The sequence below is a fragment of the Dermacentor andersoni genome, chromosome 10 (genome assembly GCF_023375885.2).
Source record: "Dermacentor andersoni chromosome 10, qqDerAnde1_hic_scaffold, whole genome shotgun sequence".
NCBI classification, from domain to species: domain Eukaryota; kingdom Metazoa; phylum Arthropoda; class Arachnida; order Ixodida; family Ixodidae; genus Dermacentor; species Dermacentor andersoni.
Window position 1 is genome coordinate 11,051,916 of NC_092823.1, and position 18,829 is coordinate 11,070,744.

The following is an 18,829-nucleotide window of genomic DNA, read 5'->3' on the forward strand; positions in this document are numbered from 1 at the left end:
TTCTTTCCATATTTAAGAAATGGACTCATGGTTGGTGGCAGTGGAAGGCATGAAGACAAAGAACGAAAGGCGACAAACACGGTGCAAGTGCCTTGTTATCTCATTTTAGTTCTTGCACTACCACCAACCAAGGATGTACACTAATTTGCCCATTTTCCCGCTCTGCTGAACACATTGAGATATTAAACCAAAGCTAATATGGACCTAACTGGTTTATGTCCAGTAACGGCAGTCGTGCCGTTACACACGGTACACATAGTATACGCATGGAATATTCGCTGCACGCCTAAATGTTGTGGGGCTGCTTGTGCTTCACAACACAAAATATTCATCCTGATGGAAAGCAGCAAACACATGATTTAAAACTTGTTTCCCACAGATGCACACTCGCAGGCAAAAAAAAAAGTTTGCACGCGTGGTTAAACCTGTGCTACAAGGAATCCATGGGGGAACAGAAAAGCTTGAATAATGAGGCAAATAACATTTCACTATCGCATGCAAAGGAACGAAAATGGTTTGATTTACTCATCCTGCTGAGAATGTGGTGAGACCTGCTGGCAGGTGCTTCACTGTTCCGTTCCTGCCCAAAAGCAATTGTGAACATACAACAATTTGCAGACAGCGCCAGTTAATTACACCAGCAATTACAGACAGCACTTTGTAATTATAATCATATCCACGTACATTGTGGCTGGCAGCACCTCTGGGTCTGGAGTTGCATCTGCACCAACAATTAGTTTGCATGGGTCCATACGATCGCACATTTCGCCTTTTTCTTTAGTGAGCCCACACTAGCTCCACAAGCCTGTCCATGCATAAAGAAAAAAAATTTAGTATTTCTAACTTATGCCATCGCGCAGCTGCTAAGACTGCAACTGTGTGGCATGTATGTGTCGAAGCGTGAAGAAAACATGCACCAATACAAGCGTGGTACCTAGCAATTAAGTATAAACCCCATGCAAGCGATCTTGCATGCGACAACTGATGCGATGGAGATGGATGTCGCGATTGCTCGTCACCTACAACTCTTAATCCATGCAAACAAAGACGAGCGACGTCTCCCCGATGTTACTGGTAGGAGGGTAGCAAATGCGTGTCAAAACTGGCTTTATTAATTTAAGTTGATGTGTTTTACTGTAAAAAGCAGAATAATATATTTCTGAAGGTCTTGGAGTAAGTTCTTATTCTTGCACATATAAAAATTCAATCTTTTGTTCGCTCCGTGTGACAGTCTGTAGTACTTGAGTCATGTACATTGAGTTCCGGCTTTGCACTATTAGCTAGTCGCTCATAGCAATCCCATGCGATGAGCGACGAATTCTGTATTTCCAGAATTGAGCAATCGAGCGACAAGACCAAGCAATCTGTTCAAGCGACGGCCTGTTTCATCACTCAAAGCCGTCATGCGTCGTCGCACACAAAATTGCTCTCATGCGGTTTAGCTTTTATGTACAACGGAGGTGACATCCCATGCAAACGATGTATGGGTATCATTAGGCAGCTGCGGGCACTTATCTAGCCAACTTTTCCTTAGATCTGATTATGTATATATATGACGGGAGTGTGCTGCACATTATCATGCACTGAAAATGACATACCTAACGTCATTCATTCTCTGAAACACGAGTGTGCCCCTGGCCCGGAAATTGTTACCCCGCAGGGGCATCTGCGTGAGCAGGCGTTTGGTGTGTTGCGACACTACATAGCTGAGCACATGAGGGTTCGACCCTCCCACGTGTAGCTATGCGTGGCTTAGCCAGGTTGGGCTCGGTGTTTACCATTGCCGCCGTATTTTCCAATTTTTGCTTCCAGTAGTCGATGCAGAAGCATAGCGTTCTGTCTTTCTTTTTTACAAGAATGACCGGAGATGACCATGAGCTCTTGGAAGGTTCGATAATGCCGTCTTCAAGCATCTCTTTTACTTATGTGCGAGTCGCTTTGCATTCTTTCGCCGACACGCGGTAGGGCTGCTGGCGTATCAGGCATGCGCTGTCGCATGTGATGATCCTGCCCTTTGCGATTGAAGCCTGGCGTATCTTAGACAAACTTGTGAAACATGCTCTGAATTCAAGCAAAAGCTCGCACAGTGCGGCCTGGTTGTCTTGCGATAGCTCTGAATTAATTTCGATGTTACCCAGTGATTTGTCAACCATCCCCACTGCTTCAGAGGCAAAACATTCAGCCATGTTCTCTATTTCGTCGGCAAATGCAATCGAAGTACTGCAGAAAGGGTGTCAATGCTCGTTGCTGAAGTTAGTGACAAGCAACTGAGAACAGGCATCACTAAGCTGTAGCACACTCCTAGCTGCACAAACACCTTGCGTCAGTAGATGTGATAAGTTACTTTCTGTGACCACTTCATCTTCACGCATTCCACCACACGTAACTTCGACACTGACACTGGCTCGTGGAGGAAGCATAACGCTTTCAATGGAAACACGAAGGGTGTTGTCATGTCGGTTGTCGTCATAGCCGTTGATTGCTTGGTTGGCTGAGAAGGTGGCTCCGCCTCCTCATAGGTCAATAACAGCGCCGTATTCTTGCAGAGAGTCAACCTCGAGAATGACGTCACGGGAGCATTCCCGTAGGACAAGACAGCTGGCCACGAATGTCGATCCTCGAATCCAAACTTTAGTCGTGCAGGTTCCCAGCGGAGTAATAACATGACCACCAGCCGTCTGAATCTGCGAGCCATGCCAAGGAGTAATTACTTTCTCCAGTAACATCACCATCTTCCCACTTAAGATAGAAAAGTCCGCACCGGTATCCACTAAAGTGCTAACCGGGTAACCGTCGATCACCACCGGTATGTCAGGTGAAAGCCGATCATTCTGTTCAGCTTCGTGAGGCTTATAGCACGTGAAAAAGACAAGGACGAAAAGAAGACGTGACACACACAGCTGCTAACACAGGTGCAACACACACAGGTGCACAGGCGGTGCCCGTCCTTGTTCGTGTCCATCGGAAATCTTCAGCGCGTCGACTGCCAGCAGCCTCGCCCCCAAAGGTCACTGTAGCGGGGACTTGGCGATCATGCACTCGAATATCGCGAGGGCGGTGGTGAAAATCGCCTTGGCGATGGCTAGCGTGACTGTTGTCCGGTAGGTGGTGGCGTGCGCTGCTGAGCCAGATAATGTTTAATATCCTGGGGTCGTTAGCCAGGTCGGGGTGGTGGCGAGCAGGCAGAAAAGCCTAGCAACCCGAGACGTCAGTATGGGCATTGGTGGTACGAATGATCTGCCTCACTGCAGTGGAAGCATAGAGGACGGCGGTCCGGTGTGCGCCAAACATACGACTTCCGAGGGGTCATGCCTCGATCATTGGCATAATGCACTGGCTGCTGCGGCTGAAGCACAACAGGAGGAGTGGCAGGCAGAAACGCTAGAGGTGTGCATTCTGCGATGTACTGTATTGGTTGGGCTGGTGAAAGTGCAACCAGATGTGCGGCGTGAACAAGCAGTGAGGGTGACGAAGCAGGGAGTTTCAGGGCTTCTGCACAGGTCGCACGGCGGTGTTCAGTCGGTGCGCGCACAGTGTTAGCAAGAGGAAAGGTTAACAAGAGGAAAGAGCAGGCAGGCGTAGCACGTGCACTTCTTTCTTGTCCTTCCTGCCTCTTCTTTTGCACTGTCCCAACTACTGCAGGGGCAATATGATAAGTTAATAAAACAAAGAGCTCCTTTTGAAGGTTGTTCAGATTAGTCTGGGATGTAACTCCCCAAACAAGAACCCAGTAGTGTGTATGAGAATTAAGAGAAAAGTAGAGTTGACGTTAAAATGTTCGGGTAACAAGGTGGAGGCCATGACGTGTTTCCGGCACTTGGTTATTATAAGCAAAAATGGCGAGGCCCATGCATGTGCAATGTGGTGGTATTTTACGCAATTTTAGTGCAAAACAATCATACTTGAGCACATTGTGGAACCCACTAGCCTTGTGCGAGTAGGTAATGTGCAGGGTTATATTCCGGCAAATTTCGTTGATGCGAGACTGTAGTACAGCGACATTTCATTGCTGAGAGGTACGAAATGCATTGAATCCTATGGGCGTTCGCCGGGGATACAAAAATATTTTGTTTTCGCAAGAATTTCGTTGTTGCGGGATTTCGTTATCACGGGTTTTGACTGTACTACCAAACAGCAATGCTTCATACTAGTACGTAGTGCTCTGCTGGAGGGGTATTATTTGGAGGTGGGCTGGGTACCACCATGTTGTTTGGCCCCTGTCGTACCTCTCCTGGTCAGGCGGAGGAATGCAGTGATGACGATGGTGGTGATGCCAAAAGCTGCGACGACTCAGCAGGTCCAGATGAGGTCATGGACATTGCTGAGCAGGGCGACAAGAAAGATGAAGCAAAGAACTACTCCAGCAATGTGATCATCATACGGGAGGAAGGAGTCCATTGTCAGGATTCAGAACAGTGAGTGTTATCATGGTACTGAGAATATGCTATCTCCCCATAAGCTCACAGCACCACGAAACTGCAACATAGGAAGAATAAAGTATAAACGCAGGCATTAAACTTCAATGCAGTGTCTTTTAAGAGCAAGCATTAGTTTAGAGCCAACTCCAATTACCTAATTCAAGTGCGTTCAAACCTATGTGTAACAAATGTGGAAATAATAAATTATTGGAAATAATTGTGGAATGTTTGACAGTTTCACACCTGCAATAACAGCAGCGAGCCTTTGGCCCCACGAAACCTGCTGTCACATGCTTTATTAGTTATTGCACACTAAAACAAAAACATGCTTTATTGTTTCAGTGTGCAATAACTAATAAGGCATGTGAAATCAAGAATCGGACGGAAACCTGTCTAGTCAGGACATGACAACAGTTTAAAGGGGGCACCGACCATGAACATTTATAAAGGGGAAATATCTTCTGGCTCCCCTGTGGGATCTGAAATGTCTTTCTCTTTTGTAAAATTGTGGGGTTGGTGTCCACTTTTAACTGTTGTCATTCAAGATTTTTCATATAACTTATGGCAAACTTGACGTGTCAAATTGTGATTACATACAAGGGAAAAGTGTTGAAAATGGGCAGGCTTCTCTTTTAAAGGGCCCCTCACCAGGCCTGGTCATTTTGAGCTGAGTAGCACAGAGCATACAGTGCAAGCTAACAATCTGGTTTGCAAAGAATTACATCACTACACGGCACGGAATGGTCCGAAATTTAAATATGAACGCTGTTTCCCTTTCCCTCACGGCGACCGCACTTCAAGCCGGACAGTGATGTCCTCGTGTCCCTTTGCCTACGTGCTCGTGTCCGCAGTGTGGCAACGCTCGTAGTGACATGTGACTTAGATAATTGTTCAAGGCATCATCTGTTGCTTGAATTGACAAATTGAAGTTTAGAGAAGTAATGAAACATAGAAACGAAATGTCTGTGTGTTTTTGTTTTATTTCGTACCGAAGCAAGAGAGATGGTACTTCCACTTCGTCTGCTTGTTCCCACGGTTCTGCAGTCACGTGCGCAAGTAACGAAACTATGCCATATTCTACCGTGTTCCAGTGCATGATCATGCTTTGTGATCCGCTTGTTCTGCCTCATTATTGTATTCGTGTAGCACTGAATTATACCGCTAGTCATGCGTTCTTGAGCACAGCTTGCAAAATCGTGCGCTGTGTGAACGAGACAACAGCTCGCGCACGATGCCGTCAGTGGAAGCGCTGAGTGCCGGAAAAAAAAAAGTGAAGAGAAAAAAGAAATGAAGGCAGTGCCTGTGACGTATGCATCATGTGATCCTCCAGGTCTGGTATGGAAGAATGCAGGGAAGGAATTTCGCTTGCGGAGGCTAGAAGGGGCGAGTGGAGAGAGCGTCTTGCTTGGCAGTGGAGCCCGCCTGCTGAAATCATGGGGTCGCGGCACTCAAATATTTCTATCTCGGCTATTAAGGAACCGATCTGAAAAATTTTTACGGCAGAACACTCCCTAGAGGGCATGTAACAACTTCCAGTGTATAACCAAAATTTGCTATGGGGCCTGGTGAGGGGCCTTTTAATGCATGTATACCATTTGCCCTTGTCTTTTTTGCTTGTTAAGTTTAGGGGGCTGTCACTAGGCAAAACCGGAAGTCATCCAGTGTCTACGTTTATAGACAACAAAAGGGTCTTAACAAAGGCGTTTTCGCATTGAAACTGTATTCAGTGTAACAAGGTATGACTGTATATTTGAAATACAGAAATGCTCTTATTAGGCTACTGTTAAACCGATTTGAATGATATTTGTTGGAATTAAAAGAGAAAGGGAAATGCTACTTACTATTGGGAGCAAAAGTTTGATTTAGGGCCCCAAATATTGATGGGAGCCTGGAACCATTGTGATGATTGTGCACAAACATATTGAGTCAATAGGGTAAGTCCTTCTGATCAATAAGAGACAGATTTAAGCGATCGAAGTGAAGCGTGTAATAGATTATAAGGTTTTAAAAATGTGCATCGCTACCGATTGCAGTGGCACTGCTCCCCTGCATTTTCAGCTGCCTCTTCCCATGCTATGTAGCGTGGTAGAGTGGTGTCACTCAGGACAAGCAATCTGATTTGCTACCTATGTTACGTCATTGGGAATATTTGAAACATGCCGCTGCATTAAGGTAGTAGGCCACATTCAAAACCAAATATTTTTTTTTTTCACGAAATATATTTTTTTCTTTTTTACATTTTATGTATCCAAACATTGGGAAATATGTTGCAAGAAATCGTCTTCCTATCATCAGTTTGGGAGTTAGTGAGTTTTCCAACCCATAACCTCGTATTGCAAAACTGAGAATCAGTACTACTTCTTTTATATAAATATACCGACAATATTTTTTCCATATTATGTTGCCGCCGAGCAGCCTCGAGAGCAAAAGGAGGCTCTAGTGCATCTGTGCGGGCGCCAGCTGTGAAGCCCCTGTGTTTGAGGCGTTGGCGTCGGTTTTTTAACATCTTTCTCACACACGGTTTGAATGTTTGCTTACATTTTTCTCAAAACAAGATTTTGCTCCACTTGCTGTTACACAAACTTTGATAACAGTTTTTGAATGAACATATTGATATGAAATTTTGCACACTGATTTTTCACTTAGAGATATGTGCAACGAACTAGAACAAAAGAAATTGTTGCAAAATTTTTGCATTTACAGCTCATTTTTCAACTAAAAGTGGTAAAATTTGGCAATTTTTTGCACTTTGCTCAGTTTTTTAACATTACTTTCGTAATATCTATCACATTGTATTTATCCTTGTTTGTTATGCAGGTCTCCCACTTGGCTACATAAATGCCAAACCTTTACTCGATTCAACAATTCATTAGTTACTTATCACTGCTGGTGCAACTAGCATACCTGCCAACCCTCCCGATTCGCCCGGGAGACTCCCGATTTTTGACTGAACTTTCCGATTGTACGATCGCTATCTTATATCTCCCGAGAAGTGGTCTCTGTTCGCGCAATAATGGTTTTTGCGAAACCGGCACCGCGGAATCTACAGCCGCATCGTAATCGTCAGCATCACCAACAGTGGCAGCACTAGCCCCATTGGTATCATCGACTAAGCAGCCGACTACAGTGCCTAGTAAGCCGCCTAAAGCCAGAGCCAATGTAGTTCTTGCATTCCATAGAGTTTCTCACTATAACACCTAGAGGGAAATCTGGCGCCACCGTCTATGGGAGTTTCTTAAGGGGGCACCGTGCCGTCATGCGAATGCCGGTATATGTGTCTGCGAGGCTCATGTTGTAAGAGGCTTCGTCTAAAACGTGGATATGGCTACACAAATAACACGTTCTCAAAGTAAAATCTTCATAAAATGTTTCCATTCACGCATATTACATCTTTACTCATCTACAATGCATGACCAAGTGAAGAAAAGCAAGAACAGACGACAAACTGTTTCAAAGCGAGTGCGAACCTTGTCGTCTGTCCTCCAACTTTAGCGGCCCGCTGATACTTTCTCATAACATGTATTCGTACACGCAATAACAAGTACTCATAGTTAAACAAAACATGTGTTTGCGTAATAATAAAGCCAAAACAGCTTTTCACGTGCTGTTTTAGTAGAAAATGAATCATTGTGACAGACGGAACGGTACTTGCCAAGCGCGTCTTCAAGGTGTCCTGTCTCTCCGAGAACGATGCCAATCCGAAGTCACAATATACCGGCATTCCCATGGATACCACAGCGCAGCAGCGCCAAATTTCCCTCTAGGTAATGTAGTGAGAAACTCTTTGTTGCATTCCATGCATGTCTTCCTCCATGGCGCATCTTGTTGCTGCTGCTTTTGTGTATGATTAGTGTTGGCTAGGCCGTGTGTGCGGTGCACCGTGTAAAGTTAGATTTCTCGTGTGCTTGATGCCATGGCGCTACCAAAGTCGAAGAAAAGGTATTTGCAGAAGTTATTGCGAACTTCTGAATTTCCGTGCTTTTTGACATCAAGAAAAGGGGAACATTTTGCATTTTGTAGAACGTTTGGATGCGACGTCAGCGTGTCTCACGGTGTCAAAGGTGACTTGAAACTGCACGTTTCCACGGCACAGCGTCAAAGCTATGTTCGTACCGCTGAGCAGCAAGGCAACATAGTGAACTTTCTCGGGAACAAGTGCGACGACAGTGTCATACGTGTGGAGTGCCTGTTTACGGGATTCCTTGTCGAACACAACCTACCCCTTAGTGTCAGCGACTACGTTGGGCCTCTTCCATGGAAAATATTTCCGAAATGATACAAGACGAAGCGTTATGGATGTAGATGCAACTCTGAAACGCAACTCTGATGAAACGCAACTATGAAGAATGCGGAGGTGGCCAACCTGAAATTTCACGGGCATCGCTCTCGAGTCTTCGTTCTTTATTCAGAGTTTCCCTCAGCTGCTGCCCCGAGACGCCAATGAATCTGCTGAAGACGCGTTAGATGCTCTCGAAGATGAATTTGCCACACTACAGGCGTACAGTCTTCCAGAGGACATATTTAATGAAGAAAGGTGGGACACGCAGTGGTCTATGGTTGGAAAAATGAAAAACACTGATGGAAAACATGTTTCACCGAGTTGCTAAGGCCACCGGAAATTAAAACAGTGATGCAACCCCCCCCCTTATTGGCGCGAATAAGGTCTCCCGGTTTTTGATCTCGCCAGGTTGGCAGGTATGAACTAGCATTTTTCTCACATTTTATGAGAAAGATTACCGGCCAAAAAAAATGAATTGAACCATTGTATGTACTTTAAATACTTAAATAAGCTAAATAAGACATGCTTTTTTAGGAAGAAATAGTGTTTTGAATCCTGGCTCCTGATATAAAGAATTTTTTTTTTTATGGCCTACCAACTTAAGCGTATTTTTAATGGCATATCTATGCATAAGGGAGAACATGGGGAAGGTGGGAGATGGAAATTCAACACGATGAGCAAAACGAGAACAAGATGAAAGTAGGAGCCAACGTTTCGACAAGTGGACTTGTCTTCTTCAAGGCGACATATGCTTTCCTCGCCACAGTATACCGTATTTACACGATTGTAAGTCGACCCCCCCCATATCGCGTGACAGGAAAAAAAGAAGAGAGCATACCCAAGCGCGCATTCGATAATGAAAATTTATTATTAGCTGACATGGTCAGTTTACAGCAGTTTACTATAGGTAACGAGGCACTGGAAGTGGTAAGGGAATACATCTACATAGGGCAGGTAGTGACCGCGGATCCGGATCATGAGACTGAAATAATCAGAATAAGAATGGGCTGGGGTGCATTTGGCGGCCATTCTCAGATCATGAACAGCAGGTTGCCATTATCCCTCAAGAGAAAAATGTATAACAGCTGTGTCTTACCAGTACTCACGTACGGGGCAGAAACCTGGAGGCTTAGGAAAAGGGTTCTACTTAAATTGTGGATGACGCAACGAGCTATGGAAAGAAGAATGATGGGTGTAGCGTTAAGGGATAAGAAAAGAGCAGATTGGGTGAGGGAACAAACGCGAGTTAATGACATCTTAGTTGAAATCAAGAAAAAGAAATGGGCAGGACATGTAATGAGGAGGAGAGATAACCGATGGTCATTAAGGGTTACGGACTGGATTTCAAGGGAAGGGAAGTGTAGCAGGGGGTGGCAGAAAGTTAGGTGGGCGGATGAGGTTAAGAAGTTTGCAGGGACGACATGGCCACAATTAGTACATGACTGGGGTAGTTGGAGAAGTATGGGAGAGGCCTTTGCCTTGCAATGGGCGTAACCAGGCTGATGATGATGATGACATGGTCACTGGACTACGCGTCTTCACTGGTGCTGCCATCGTCATCCCTGCTACGGTCCCACAGTGAGTGCACCACGACATGTTGTGGAACAGCAGCCCACCCCGAATGCACCCAACCACACGCAGGTCGGGTTGGCGTAAGTTCGTTTCATGACCATGTCGCACTTCACTGGCAGGGACCGATCACGCATTTCAGCGACGTGCGCCGCAATCTTGGCCTACAGCTCCGGAAAGTGTCCAAACTTTGGCACGTGGGAAATTCCGCACTTGCCGTCACAGGTGAAAATTTCACTTCGCTGCAGTCGCCACTCTCGCACCACTTGTTCAGAAGCAGCGCACCACTTGGCCCGCTGCGCAGTGATTTGTTTCTTCGGCGTAAAGGATGGCAGCCCTCTTGAACGCTGTTGTGAATGAGTGCCGAATGATTAGTGGGCCTGGAGCATTCATGATGACTGAGGAAGCATGGAAGTAGCACGCAGCTGGCAGTCAAGTCGAGTGCGCCAAACCAACGCCTTTGGACAAACTATAGAGAAAAACCTGTGAGCGGTGTCTGCTCTTTCATGAGCTACCAATACTCCCCGCAAGCGCCGTTGTTCCGAGGGTGCCGCAGCGAATGGAACAGCGGCGCTTCCATCAACTATCAACATCCCCCCATGAGTGTTGTGTGCACTGTAAAACTCTCAAAAATGTTGAAAAACCCTTCCGAAAACGAACAAACACGCGGGATACCGAAAAGCTATGGTTAGGGCCATACAGCAAGCATAAAACTGTAACCATGTTGTAGCTCCTGTTGGTCTCACTTTTTTGGCGGTGCCATGTTTTGGTTTCGATTGTAAGTCCACCCCCCCACTTCATATTTATTTATTTATTATTTATTTAGTACATACTGCACACCACGTTGTGGTCCTTGCAGGACGGGCAGACAATTGGTACAAGGCATATACAAAATACGTTAATACGTTAAAGACGTTAATGATATGGGGTGGTAATTCTCAAGCAATAATCGATCGCCTTTTTTAAAGACTGGAACAACTCGAGCCATCTTCCAATCCTCAGGCACTTTCACGCATAACAAAGATGCTCTGAATAATACCACTAAGAACTTGGCAACAGTTTCGGCGTATCGCCTAAGAAACACATTCGGGAGGTTGTCAGGGCCAGGAGTTGTTTTGGTTTTTAAATTGAGCAACATGGACACAATGCCATGGTAAGATATAAAGTTCGCCTCATGCTCTTCAAACCCTGCAGAACTCAAAGATGGGCCTGATCGTGCACGGGAGAATACGCTATGAAAATAAGAGTTAAAATGTTGTGCAATGGCATTCAAGTCGTTAAGAATGGTTCCATTAACTGCAATTTTCGTAATAGCCTTCTTGCTATTGCCAAGGTATCCTCAAAACTTATCCGGTGCGTTTTTTATAAAGTTCGGTAATGTTGTGGAAAAATAAAAATTTTTTGAATCGCGCACGGGCATGACAGCTTGTTTTGGAGTTCCGTGATAACGAACTCCAAAACATGTGTGGATGCTTCTTTTTTATTCGTTTGATTTTGCGCTTTAGTTGTACTATTCCACGCGCCATCCAAGGCGTACTTTTATTGACTTTCTTAGTTTTAGTGGGTATGAATGTATCCATGCAATGCCTGCACATTGTAACAAACGTGATCCAAAGTGTAGACACATCACTACCATTATCTGCAAAGCGCGTAAGACAAGTTTCCATGTAGTCAACTATGCTGGCGTCATCAGCTCTGGTGTAATCTTTAAAAGATTTGGTATTGTTAGTTTTAGGAACGGTAGTTTTGACAATGGGCAAGGAAAGTGCAATAAGGTAATGGTCAGATAAGCCATCTTCGATTGACACGGTATGCTCGGAAAAGGTTCGGTTTAAAAAAATAACATCTAATATAGAACGTGATGACCCTTGAACACGCGTGGGTTCATTAACCACTTGAATAAGATCATGTGTTAGCATAATGTCAAAAATAATGTTAGCATTTGCATCAGCCTTATTGTTTGCTTGGAGGAGCTCCCAATTGACACCAGGCAAGTTAAGATCGCCGATCAAAAAAATTTTCTTATTTTGATACAGAGACATGTGCTCTTTAAGTTCATTCAAGTAGGCTGGTGTAGCATTGGGCGGTCTATAAAATGCGAATAGCACAAAGGATTGACCCCAGCACGATAACTTAACGCATAGGTACTCTAGTTTAGGAGTATCACCGATAAGCGTGGCTCCGATTTGATTTTTAACTAGAACTGCTATACCTCCACCTCTGCGCAGTCTATCCTTACGAAATACTTTGTAATTGGGGGGAAAAACAAGTTCATTTGTTATATTGTCACATGGTGGTGACGTTCAAGAACACAGTAGCAATACTGTGAAGAACAAAACTAACTTTTATTGGGCTAACCTGTGCCCACAAAAACAGGCTACACTTATAGCACAACGATAGCGGCGAACACTGTCGGCGATCGTCGAAAAATCTGATCAGCGGGTCAAGCGCGTCGGCTTTTATAGAGCAGTCGTCGAATGTTCCAGACTAATCGTTTGGACCCGCGTGCCTTCCACAAAGTTCTACACCATTCGCGTTACGCGATGACATCAGATAACACAAGGTTCGGCGACAACACACAGCCGGGTAGAAGCATCGATAACTTTCCAGAAACGTCGGATACATGCAGGCGCGTCCGTCGCTGTGCGATTACAGTTGTTAAGCGGCGAAACGTGGTCATCCGATAATGATAAGTTCACGTGTCAATACCCCCCTCTTAAAAAGCATCGACCCGATGCTGCAAACAAACGAAGTTAATAAACAAAAGCACTCGTAGAAAAGAAAAGAACAAAAATGACGAAGTTCGTCAGCGTCCGTAAAAGGGTTTAAGGCGCACCACGTGGACCACTTCAGATCGTGCGCGGCGCCGCTGTGAATGCGAAATGCTGTCTGGCACGACCTCATAGTCCAGAGCGCCAATACGTCGGATGACCTTGTAGGGTCCGAAATAGCGTCGGAGTAGTTTCTTACTGAGTCCTCGTCGGCGTATCGGGGTCCAGACCCAAACACGGTCGCCAGGCTGGTACTCGACGAAGTGTCGTCGGAGGTTGTAGTGTCGGCTGTCGGTCCTCTGCTGGCTCTTGATTTGCAGGCGGGCGAGCTGTCGGGCTTCTTCGGCGCGCTGGAGATAGCTAGCGACGTTAACATTCTCTTCATCAGTTACGTGCGGCAGCATGGCGTCAAGCGTCGTCGTCGGGTTCCTGTCGTAGACCAGCTTGAACGGCGTGATCTGTGTTGTTTCTTGCACCGCCGTGTTGTACGCAAAGGTTACGTACGGCAGGACCGCGTCCCACGTCTTGTGTTCGACGTCGACGTACATTGCTAGCATGTCGGCGAGGGTCTTGTTCAGGCGCTCCGTGAGACCATTCGTCAGCGGATGGTAGGCAGTTGTCCTCCTGTGGCTTGTCTGGCTGTACTGTAGAATGGCTTGGGTGAGCTCTGCTGTAAAAGCCATTCCTCTGTCGGTGATGAGGACTTCTGGGGCACCATGTCGCAGCAGGATGTTTTCGACGAAAAATTTCGTCACTTCGGCTGCGCTGCGTTTTGGTAGAGCTTTAGTTTCAGCAAAGCGGGTGAGATAGTCCGTCGCCACGACGATCCACTTATTCCCGGATGTTGACATCGGAAACGGCCCCAACAAATCCATCCCAATCTGCTGGAATGGTCGGCGAGGAGGTTCGATCGGCTGTAGTAATCCTGCTGGCCTTGTTGGTGGTGTCTTGCGTCGTTGACAATCTCGGCATGTCTTGACGTAACGGCCGACGTCGGCGGTCAGACGCGGCCAGTAATACCTTTCCTGTATACTCGACAGCGTCCGGGAGAATCCGAGGTGCCCAGCGGTTGGATCGTCGTGTAGGGCGTGCAGTATCTCTGGACGCAGCGTTGACGGTACAACAAGAAGGTAGCTGGCGCGGACTGGTGAGAAGTTCTTCTTCACGAGTAGGTTGTTTTGAAGCGTGAATGAAGGTAATCCACGCTTAAATGCCTTAGGGACAACGTAGGTGTGCCCTTCTAAATACTCGACTAGGGCTTTTAGCTCCGGGTCCCCTCATTCTTGTTCGGCGAAGTCTTCCACGCTTATTATGTCAAGGAAGGCGTCGTCATCGTCGTCATCTTGCGGCGGTGGGTCAATGGGGGCGCGTGATAGGCAATCGGCATCTGAGTGTTTTCGTCCGGACTTGTATGTTACAGTGATGTCGTATTCTTGTAGTCTGAGGCTCCACCGCGCCAGCCGTCCTGAAGGGTCCTTTAAGTTAGCTAGCCAACACAACGCGTGATGGTCGCGGACCACTTTGAATGGCCTGCCATAGAGGTAACGGCGAAATTTCGCTGTAGCCCAAATGACGGCGAGGCATTCCTTTTCGGTTGTAGAATAATTGCCTTCTGCTTTTGACAACGACCGGCTAGCGTAAGCTATCACGTGTTCATGTCCATCTTTTCTCTGGACTAGGACGGCACCGAGGCCTAGGCTACTGGCGTCAGTGTGTATTTCGGTATCGGCGTGCTCGTCGAAGTGCGCAAGTACGGGCGGCGACTGCATGCGTCGTTTGAGTTCTTGAAATGCGTCGGCCTGCGGCGTTTCCCACTTGAACTCGACGTCACATTTAGTTAGCTTTGTCAGCGGCTCAGCGATGCGTGAAAAGTCCTTGACAAAGTGCCTATAGTAGGCACACATGCCAAGGAATCTGCGCACTGCCTTCTTGTCGGTTGGCTGCGGGAACTTTGCGATGGCAGCTGTCTTCTGTGGGTCGGGGCGTACTCCTGATTTGCTGATCACGTGGCCTAGGAACAAAAGCTCATCGCAAGCGAAACGGCACTTTTCCGGCTTCAGAGTGAGCCCTGATGACCTGATGGCTTCTAACACTGTCGCAAGCCGCCTAAGGTGATCGTCGAAATTTCCGGCGAAGACAACGACGTCATCCAGGTAAACAAGGCACGTCTGCCACTTCAGTCCGGCTAACACCGTGTCCATGACGCGCTGAAACGTTGCAGGCGCCGAGCACAGTCCGAATGGCATGACCTTGAACTCGTAGAGGCCGTCTGGCGTGATGAAGGCAGTCTTTTCGCGATCTCTCTCGTCGACTTCTATTTGCCAGTAGCCAGACTTGAGGTCCATCGACGAGAAGTATTTAGCGTTGCAGAGCCGATCCAATGCGTCGTCTATCCGTGTAAGGGGGTACACATCCTTCTTTGTGATCTTGTTCAGTCGACGATAATCGACGCAGAAGCGTAGGGTTCCGTCCTTTTTCTTTACCAGGACTACAGGAGAGGCCCACGGGCTTTTCGACGGCTGGATGATGTCGTCGCGCAGCATTTCGTCGACTTGTTGCCTAATAGCTTCACGTTCTCGCGTCGATACTCGGTAAGGGCTCTGGCGGAGTGGTCGAGCGCTCTCTTCGGTTATTATGCGATGCTTTGCAACTGGTGTTTGTCGAATCCTCGATGACGTCGAAAAGCAGTCTTTGTATCGTCGGAGAAGACTTCTGATCTGTTGCTGCTTACTCAAAGGAAACCTTGGATTCACGTCGAAGTCTGGTTCGGGGACAATGCTCATCGGGGTAGATGCGGCTGAATCCGAGAGGACAAAGGCATTGCTGGTTTCCACAATTTCCTCGATGTATGCGATTGTCGTGCCCTTGTTGATGTGCTTGAACTCTTCGCTGAAGTTGTTTAGCATAACTTCCACTTGCCCTCCGTGGAGTCGAGCGATCCCTCTTGCGACGCAAATTTCACGGTCGAGCAGTAGATGTTGGTCGCCCTCGATGACGCCTTCTACGTCAGCGGGTGTTTCAGTGCCGACGGAAATAATAATGCTGGAGCGCGGCGGGATGCTCACTTGATCTTCGAGCACACTCAATGCGTGGTGACTACGAGGGCTCTCCGGCGGCATCGCTTTATCTTCCGACAGCGTTATTGACTTCGACTTCAGGTCGATGATTCCGCCGTGTTGGTCCAGGAAGTCCATACCGAGAATGACGTCTCGTGAACACTGTTGGAGGATAACGAAGGTGGCAGGATAAGTCCGGTCATGAATGGTTATTCTTGCCGTGCAGATTCCAGTCGGCGTAATGAGGTGTCCTCCAGCGGTCCGAATTTGAGGGCCTTCCCATGCGGTCTTAACTTTCTTCAACTGGGCGGCGATGTGTCCACTCATTACGGAGTAATCAGCCCCTGTGTCCACTGAGGCGGTAACTGCGTGGCCGTCCAGAAGCACCTCGAGGTCGGTGGTTCTTTGTCTGGCGTTGCAGTTGGGTCTTGGCGTCGGATCACGGCTGCGTCGCGTTGACCTGTGGCTGGTATGTAACGTCGTCAGGTCGTCTTTCGTCGTCGCATTCTTTCTTTCCAGACTTCGTCGGGACGGCGGCGTGTCGTTATGTTGTCGAGGTAGTTTCTTCGGCGTCTTCGTCGGCGGCGGAGGGTCTTCGTCAGTTCGACGGACAGCAACCGCACCTCCATCGGTTGCTGCTTTTAGTTTTCTGGATATGGGCTCGCTGACCGGCCCCGGGCTGGGCCAGTGAATGGTCGGCGCTGCGGCGACAGGTAGCGGCCTGGTGACGGCGAACGGGACGGTCGTCGAGGGCTCCACTTAGTAGCGGCGAGGTAGTCGGCGATGTCACGAGGGCGTTCACCTTCCCTCGGGCGCTGTGCGTTGACGGCGAAGCCTCGCAGTCCCATCTCCCGGTATGGGCATCGGCGATACACATGGCCGGCTTCTCCGCAGTGATAGCAGAGCGGGCGGTGGTCAGGGGCTCGCCAAATGTCCGTCTTCCTCGCGTAGGTAGGCTGGGCGACGGGTGGGCGTGCTGGCGGCGGCGGCGGCGGACGACGGAATTGCGTCGTTGCAGGGCCCTGGCGTGGTCGCGGAGGGGGACCTTGACGGCGCGCGACGGCGGCGTATGTCATCGCTTCTGGCTGGGACTGCGGTAATTGTGGTTGCAGCTCGGGAACTCCAAGCGATCGGTGCACCTCTTCTTTGACGAGGTCGGCGATCGAAGCCACTTGGGGCTGCGACGAAGGCAGGACCTTGCGCAGTTCTTCGCGCACAATGGCCCTGATGGTCTCCTGAAGGTCGCCGGAATCCAGTCCTTGGATGGCGTACTGCGGCGTGAGCCCCTGGCGGTTATATTGCCGGGTGCGCATCTCCAGAGTTTTCTCGATCGTAGATGCCTCTGCCGAAAACTCAGCTACGGTCTTCGGCGGGTTACGAATAAGTCCTGCGAAAAGTTCTTGCTTGACGCCCCGCATCAGGAAGCGGACTTTTTTCTCTTCCGACATTTCCGGGTCGGCGTGCCGGAAAAGACGGGCCATCTCTTCCGTGAAGATCGCGATCGTCTCGTTTGGCAGCTGCACTCTGGTTTCTAGTAGTGCTTGGGCTCGCTCTTTTCGCACGACGCTTGTAAACGTTTGCAAAAAGCCGCTTCGGAACAGGTCCCACGTCGTTAAGGTGGCTTCTCGATTCTCGAACCAGGTCCTGGCGGCGTCTTCCAGTGCGAAATAGACATGCCGCAGCTTGTCGTCGCTGTCCCAACTGTTAAACGTAGCGACCCTCTCACACGTCTCGAGCCAGGTTTCCGGGTCCTCAAATGTTGATCCGCGGAACGTCGGAGGTTCCCTGGGCTGCTGCAGCACGATGGGGGACGCTGGCGCTGCCATTGGGGTTGCCTTGTCCACAATCTTCTTGGTCTTCTCAGCTAGAAGTCCGTGCTCCGGGGGCAGCTGTTGAAGACGGCGGCTTGCTCGATGCTCCGGGACTACGTTGGTGTTCTCTTTGCGGTCCGGGCTTGGATCACGGCTTGTCGGGGGCGTCCGGTACATGAACGAAAAGCACCTCCACCAGATGTCACGTGGTGGTGACGTTCAAGAACACAGTAGCAATACTGTGAAGAACAAAACTAACTTTTATTGGGCGAACCTGTGCCCACAAAAACAGGCTACACTTATAGCACAACGATAGCGGCGAACACTGTCGGCGATCGTCGAAAAATCTGATCAGCGGGTCAAGCGCGTCGGCTTTTATAGAGCAGTCGTCGAATGTTCCAGGCTAATCGTTTGGACCCGCGTGCCTTCCACAAAGTTCTACACCATTCGCGTTACGCGATGACATCAGATAACACAAGGTTCGGCGACAACAGACAGCCGGGTAGAAGCATCGATAACTTTCCTGAAACGTCGGATACATGCAGGCGCGTCCGTCGCTGTGCGATTACAGTTGTTAAGCGGCGAAACGTGGTCATCCGATAAAGATAAGTACACGTGTCAATATCGCTGTGTAACCAGGTTTCCGTTATGACTGCGATGTGCGGATCGTGTTGTAGCAAGTGAATTTCTAGGGAGTCTGTTTTGTTCACCACGCTACGAGCATTAAAATTCACGATACGCAGACGTTTGTCCTTGGCTGGAACTGAATTGCTATGGATGGCAGGTTGGAAGATTTCTAAACATGAAAGTTCTGAAACATTGTTTGGATCATCAGCGACGCTCGTGCCAATTTCTGCGCTTGCGTGTGACGGCGGGTCATTGGGAGGTAAGGTTTTTCTGCATCGTTTTTTTTAACAGGTATTCT

The 18,829-nt window shown here is 48.1% G+C and overlaps 1 protein-coding gene across 2 annotated transcripts in view; it reads left to right on the forward strand.

Annotated features, from left to right (window-relative positions):
* TTLL12 (Tubulin tyrosine ligase-like 12) overlaps positions 1 to 18,829 on the forward strand; it is a 363,841-nt gene that overhangs the window by 1,558 nt on the left and 343,454 nt on the right. For both annotated transcript variants that reach the window (XM_050168995.3, XM_055065384.2), the window contains exon 3: positions 4,240 to 4,415. In XM_050168995.3, the coding sequence (XP_050024952.2) occupies positions 4,240 to 4,415 (176 nt within the window). The remainder of the gene's footprint in view (positions 1 to 4,239; positions 4,416 to 18,829) is intronic.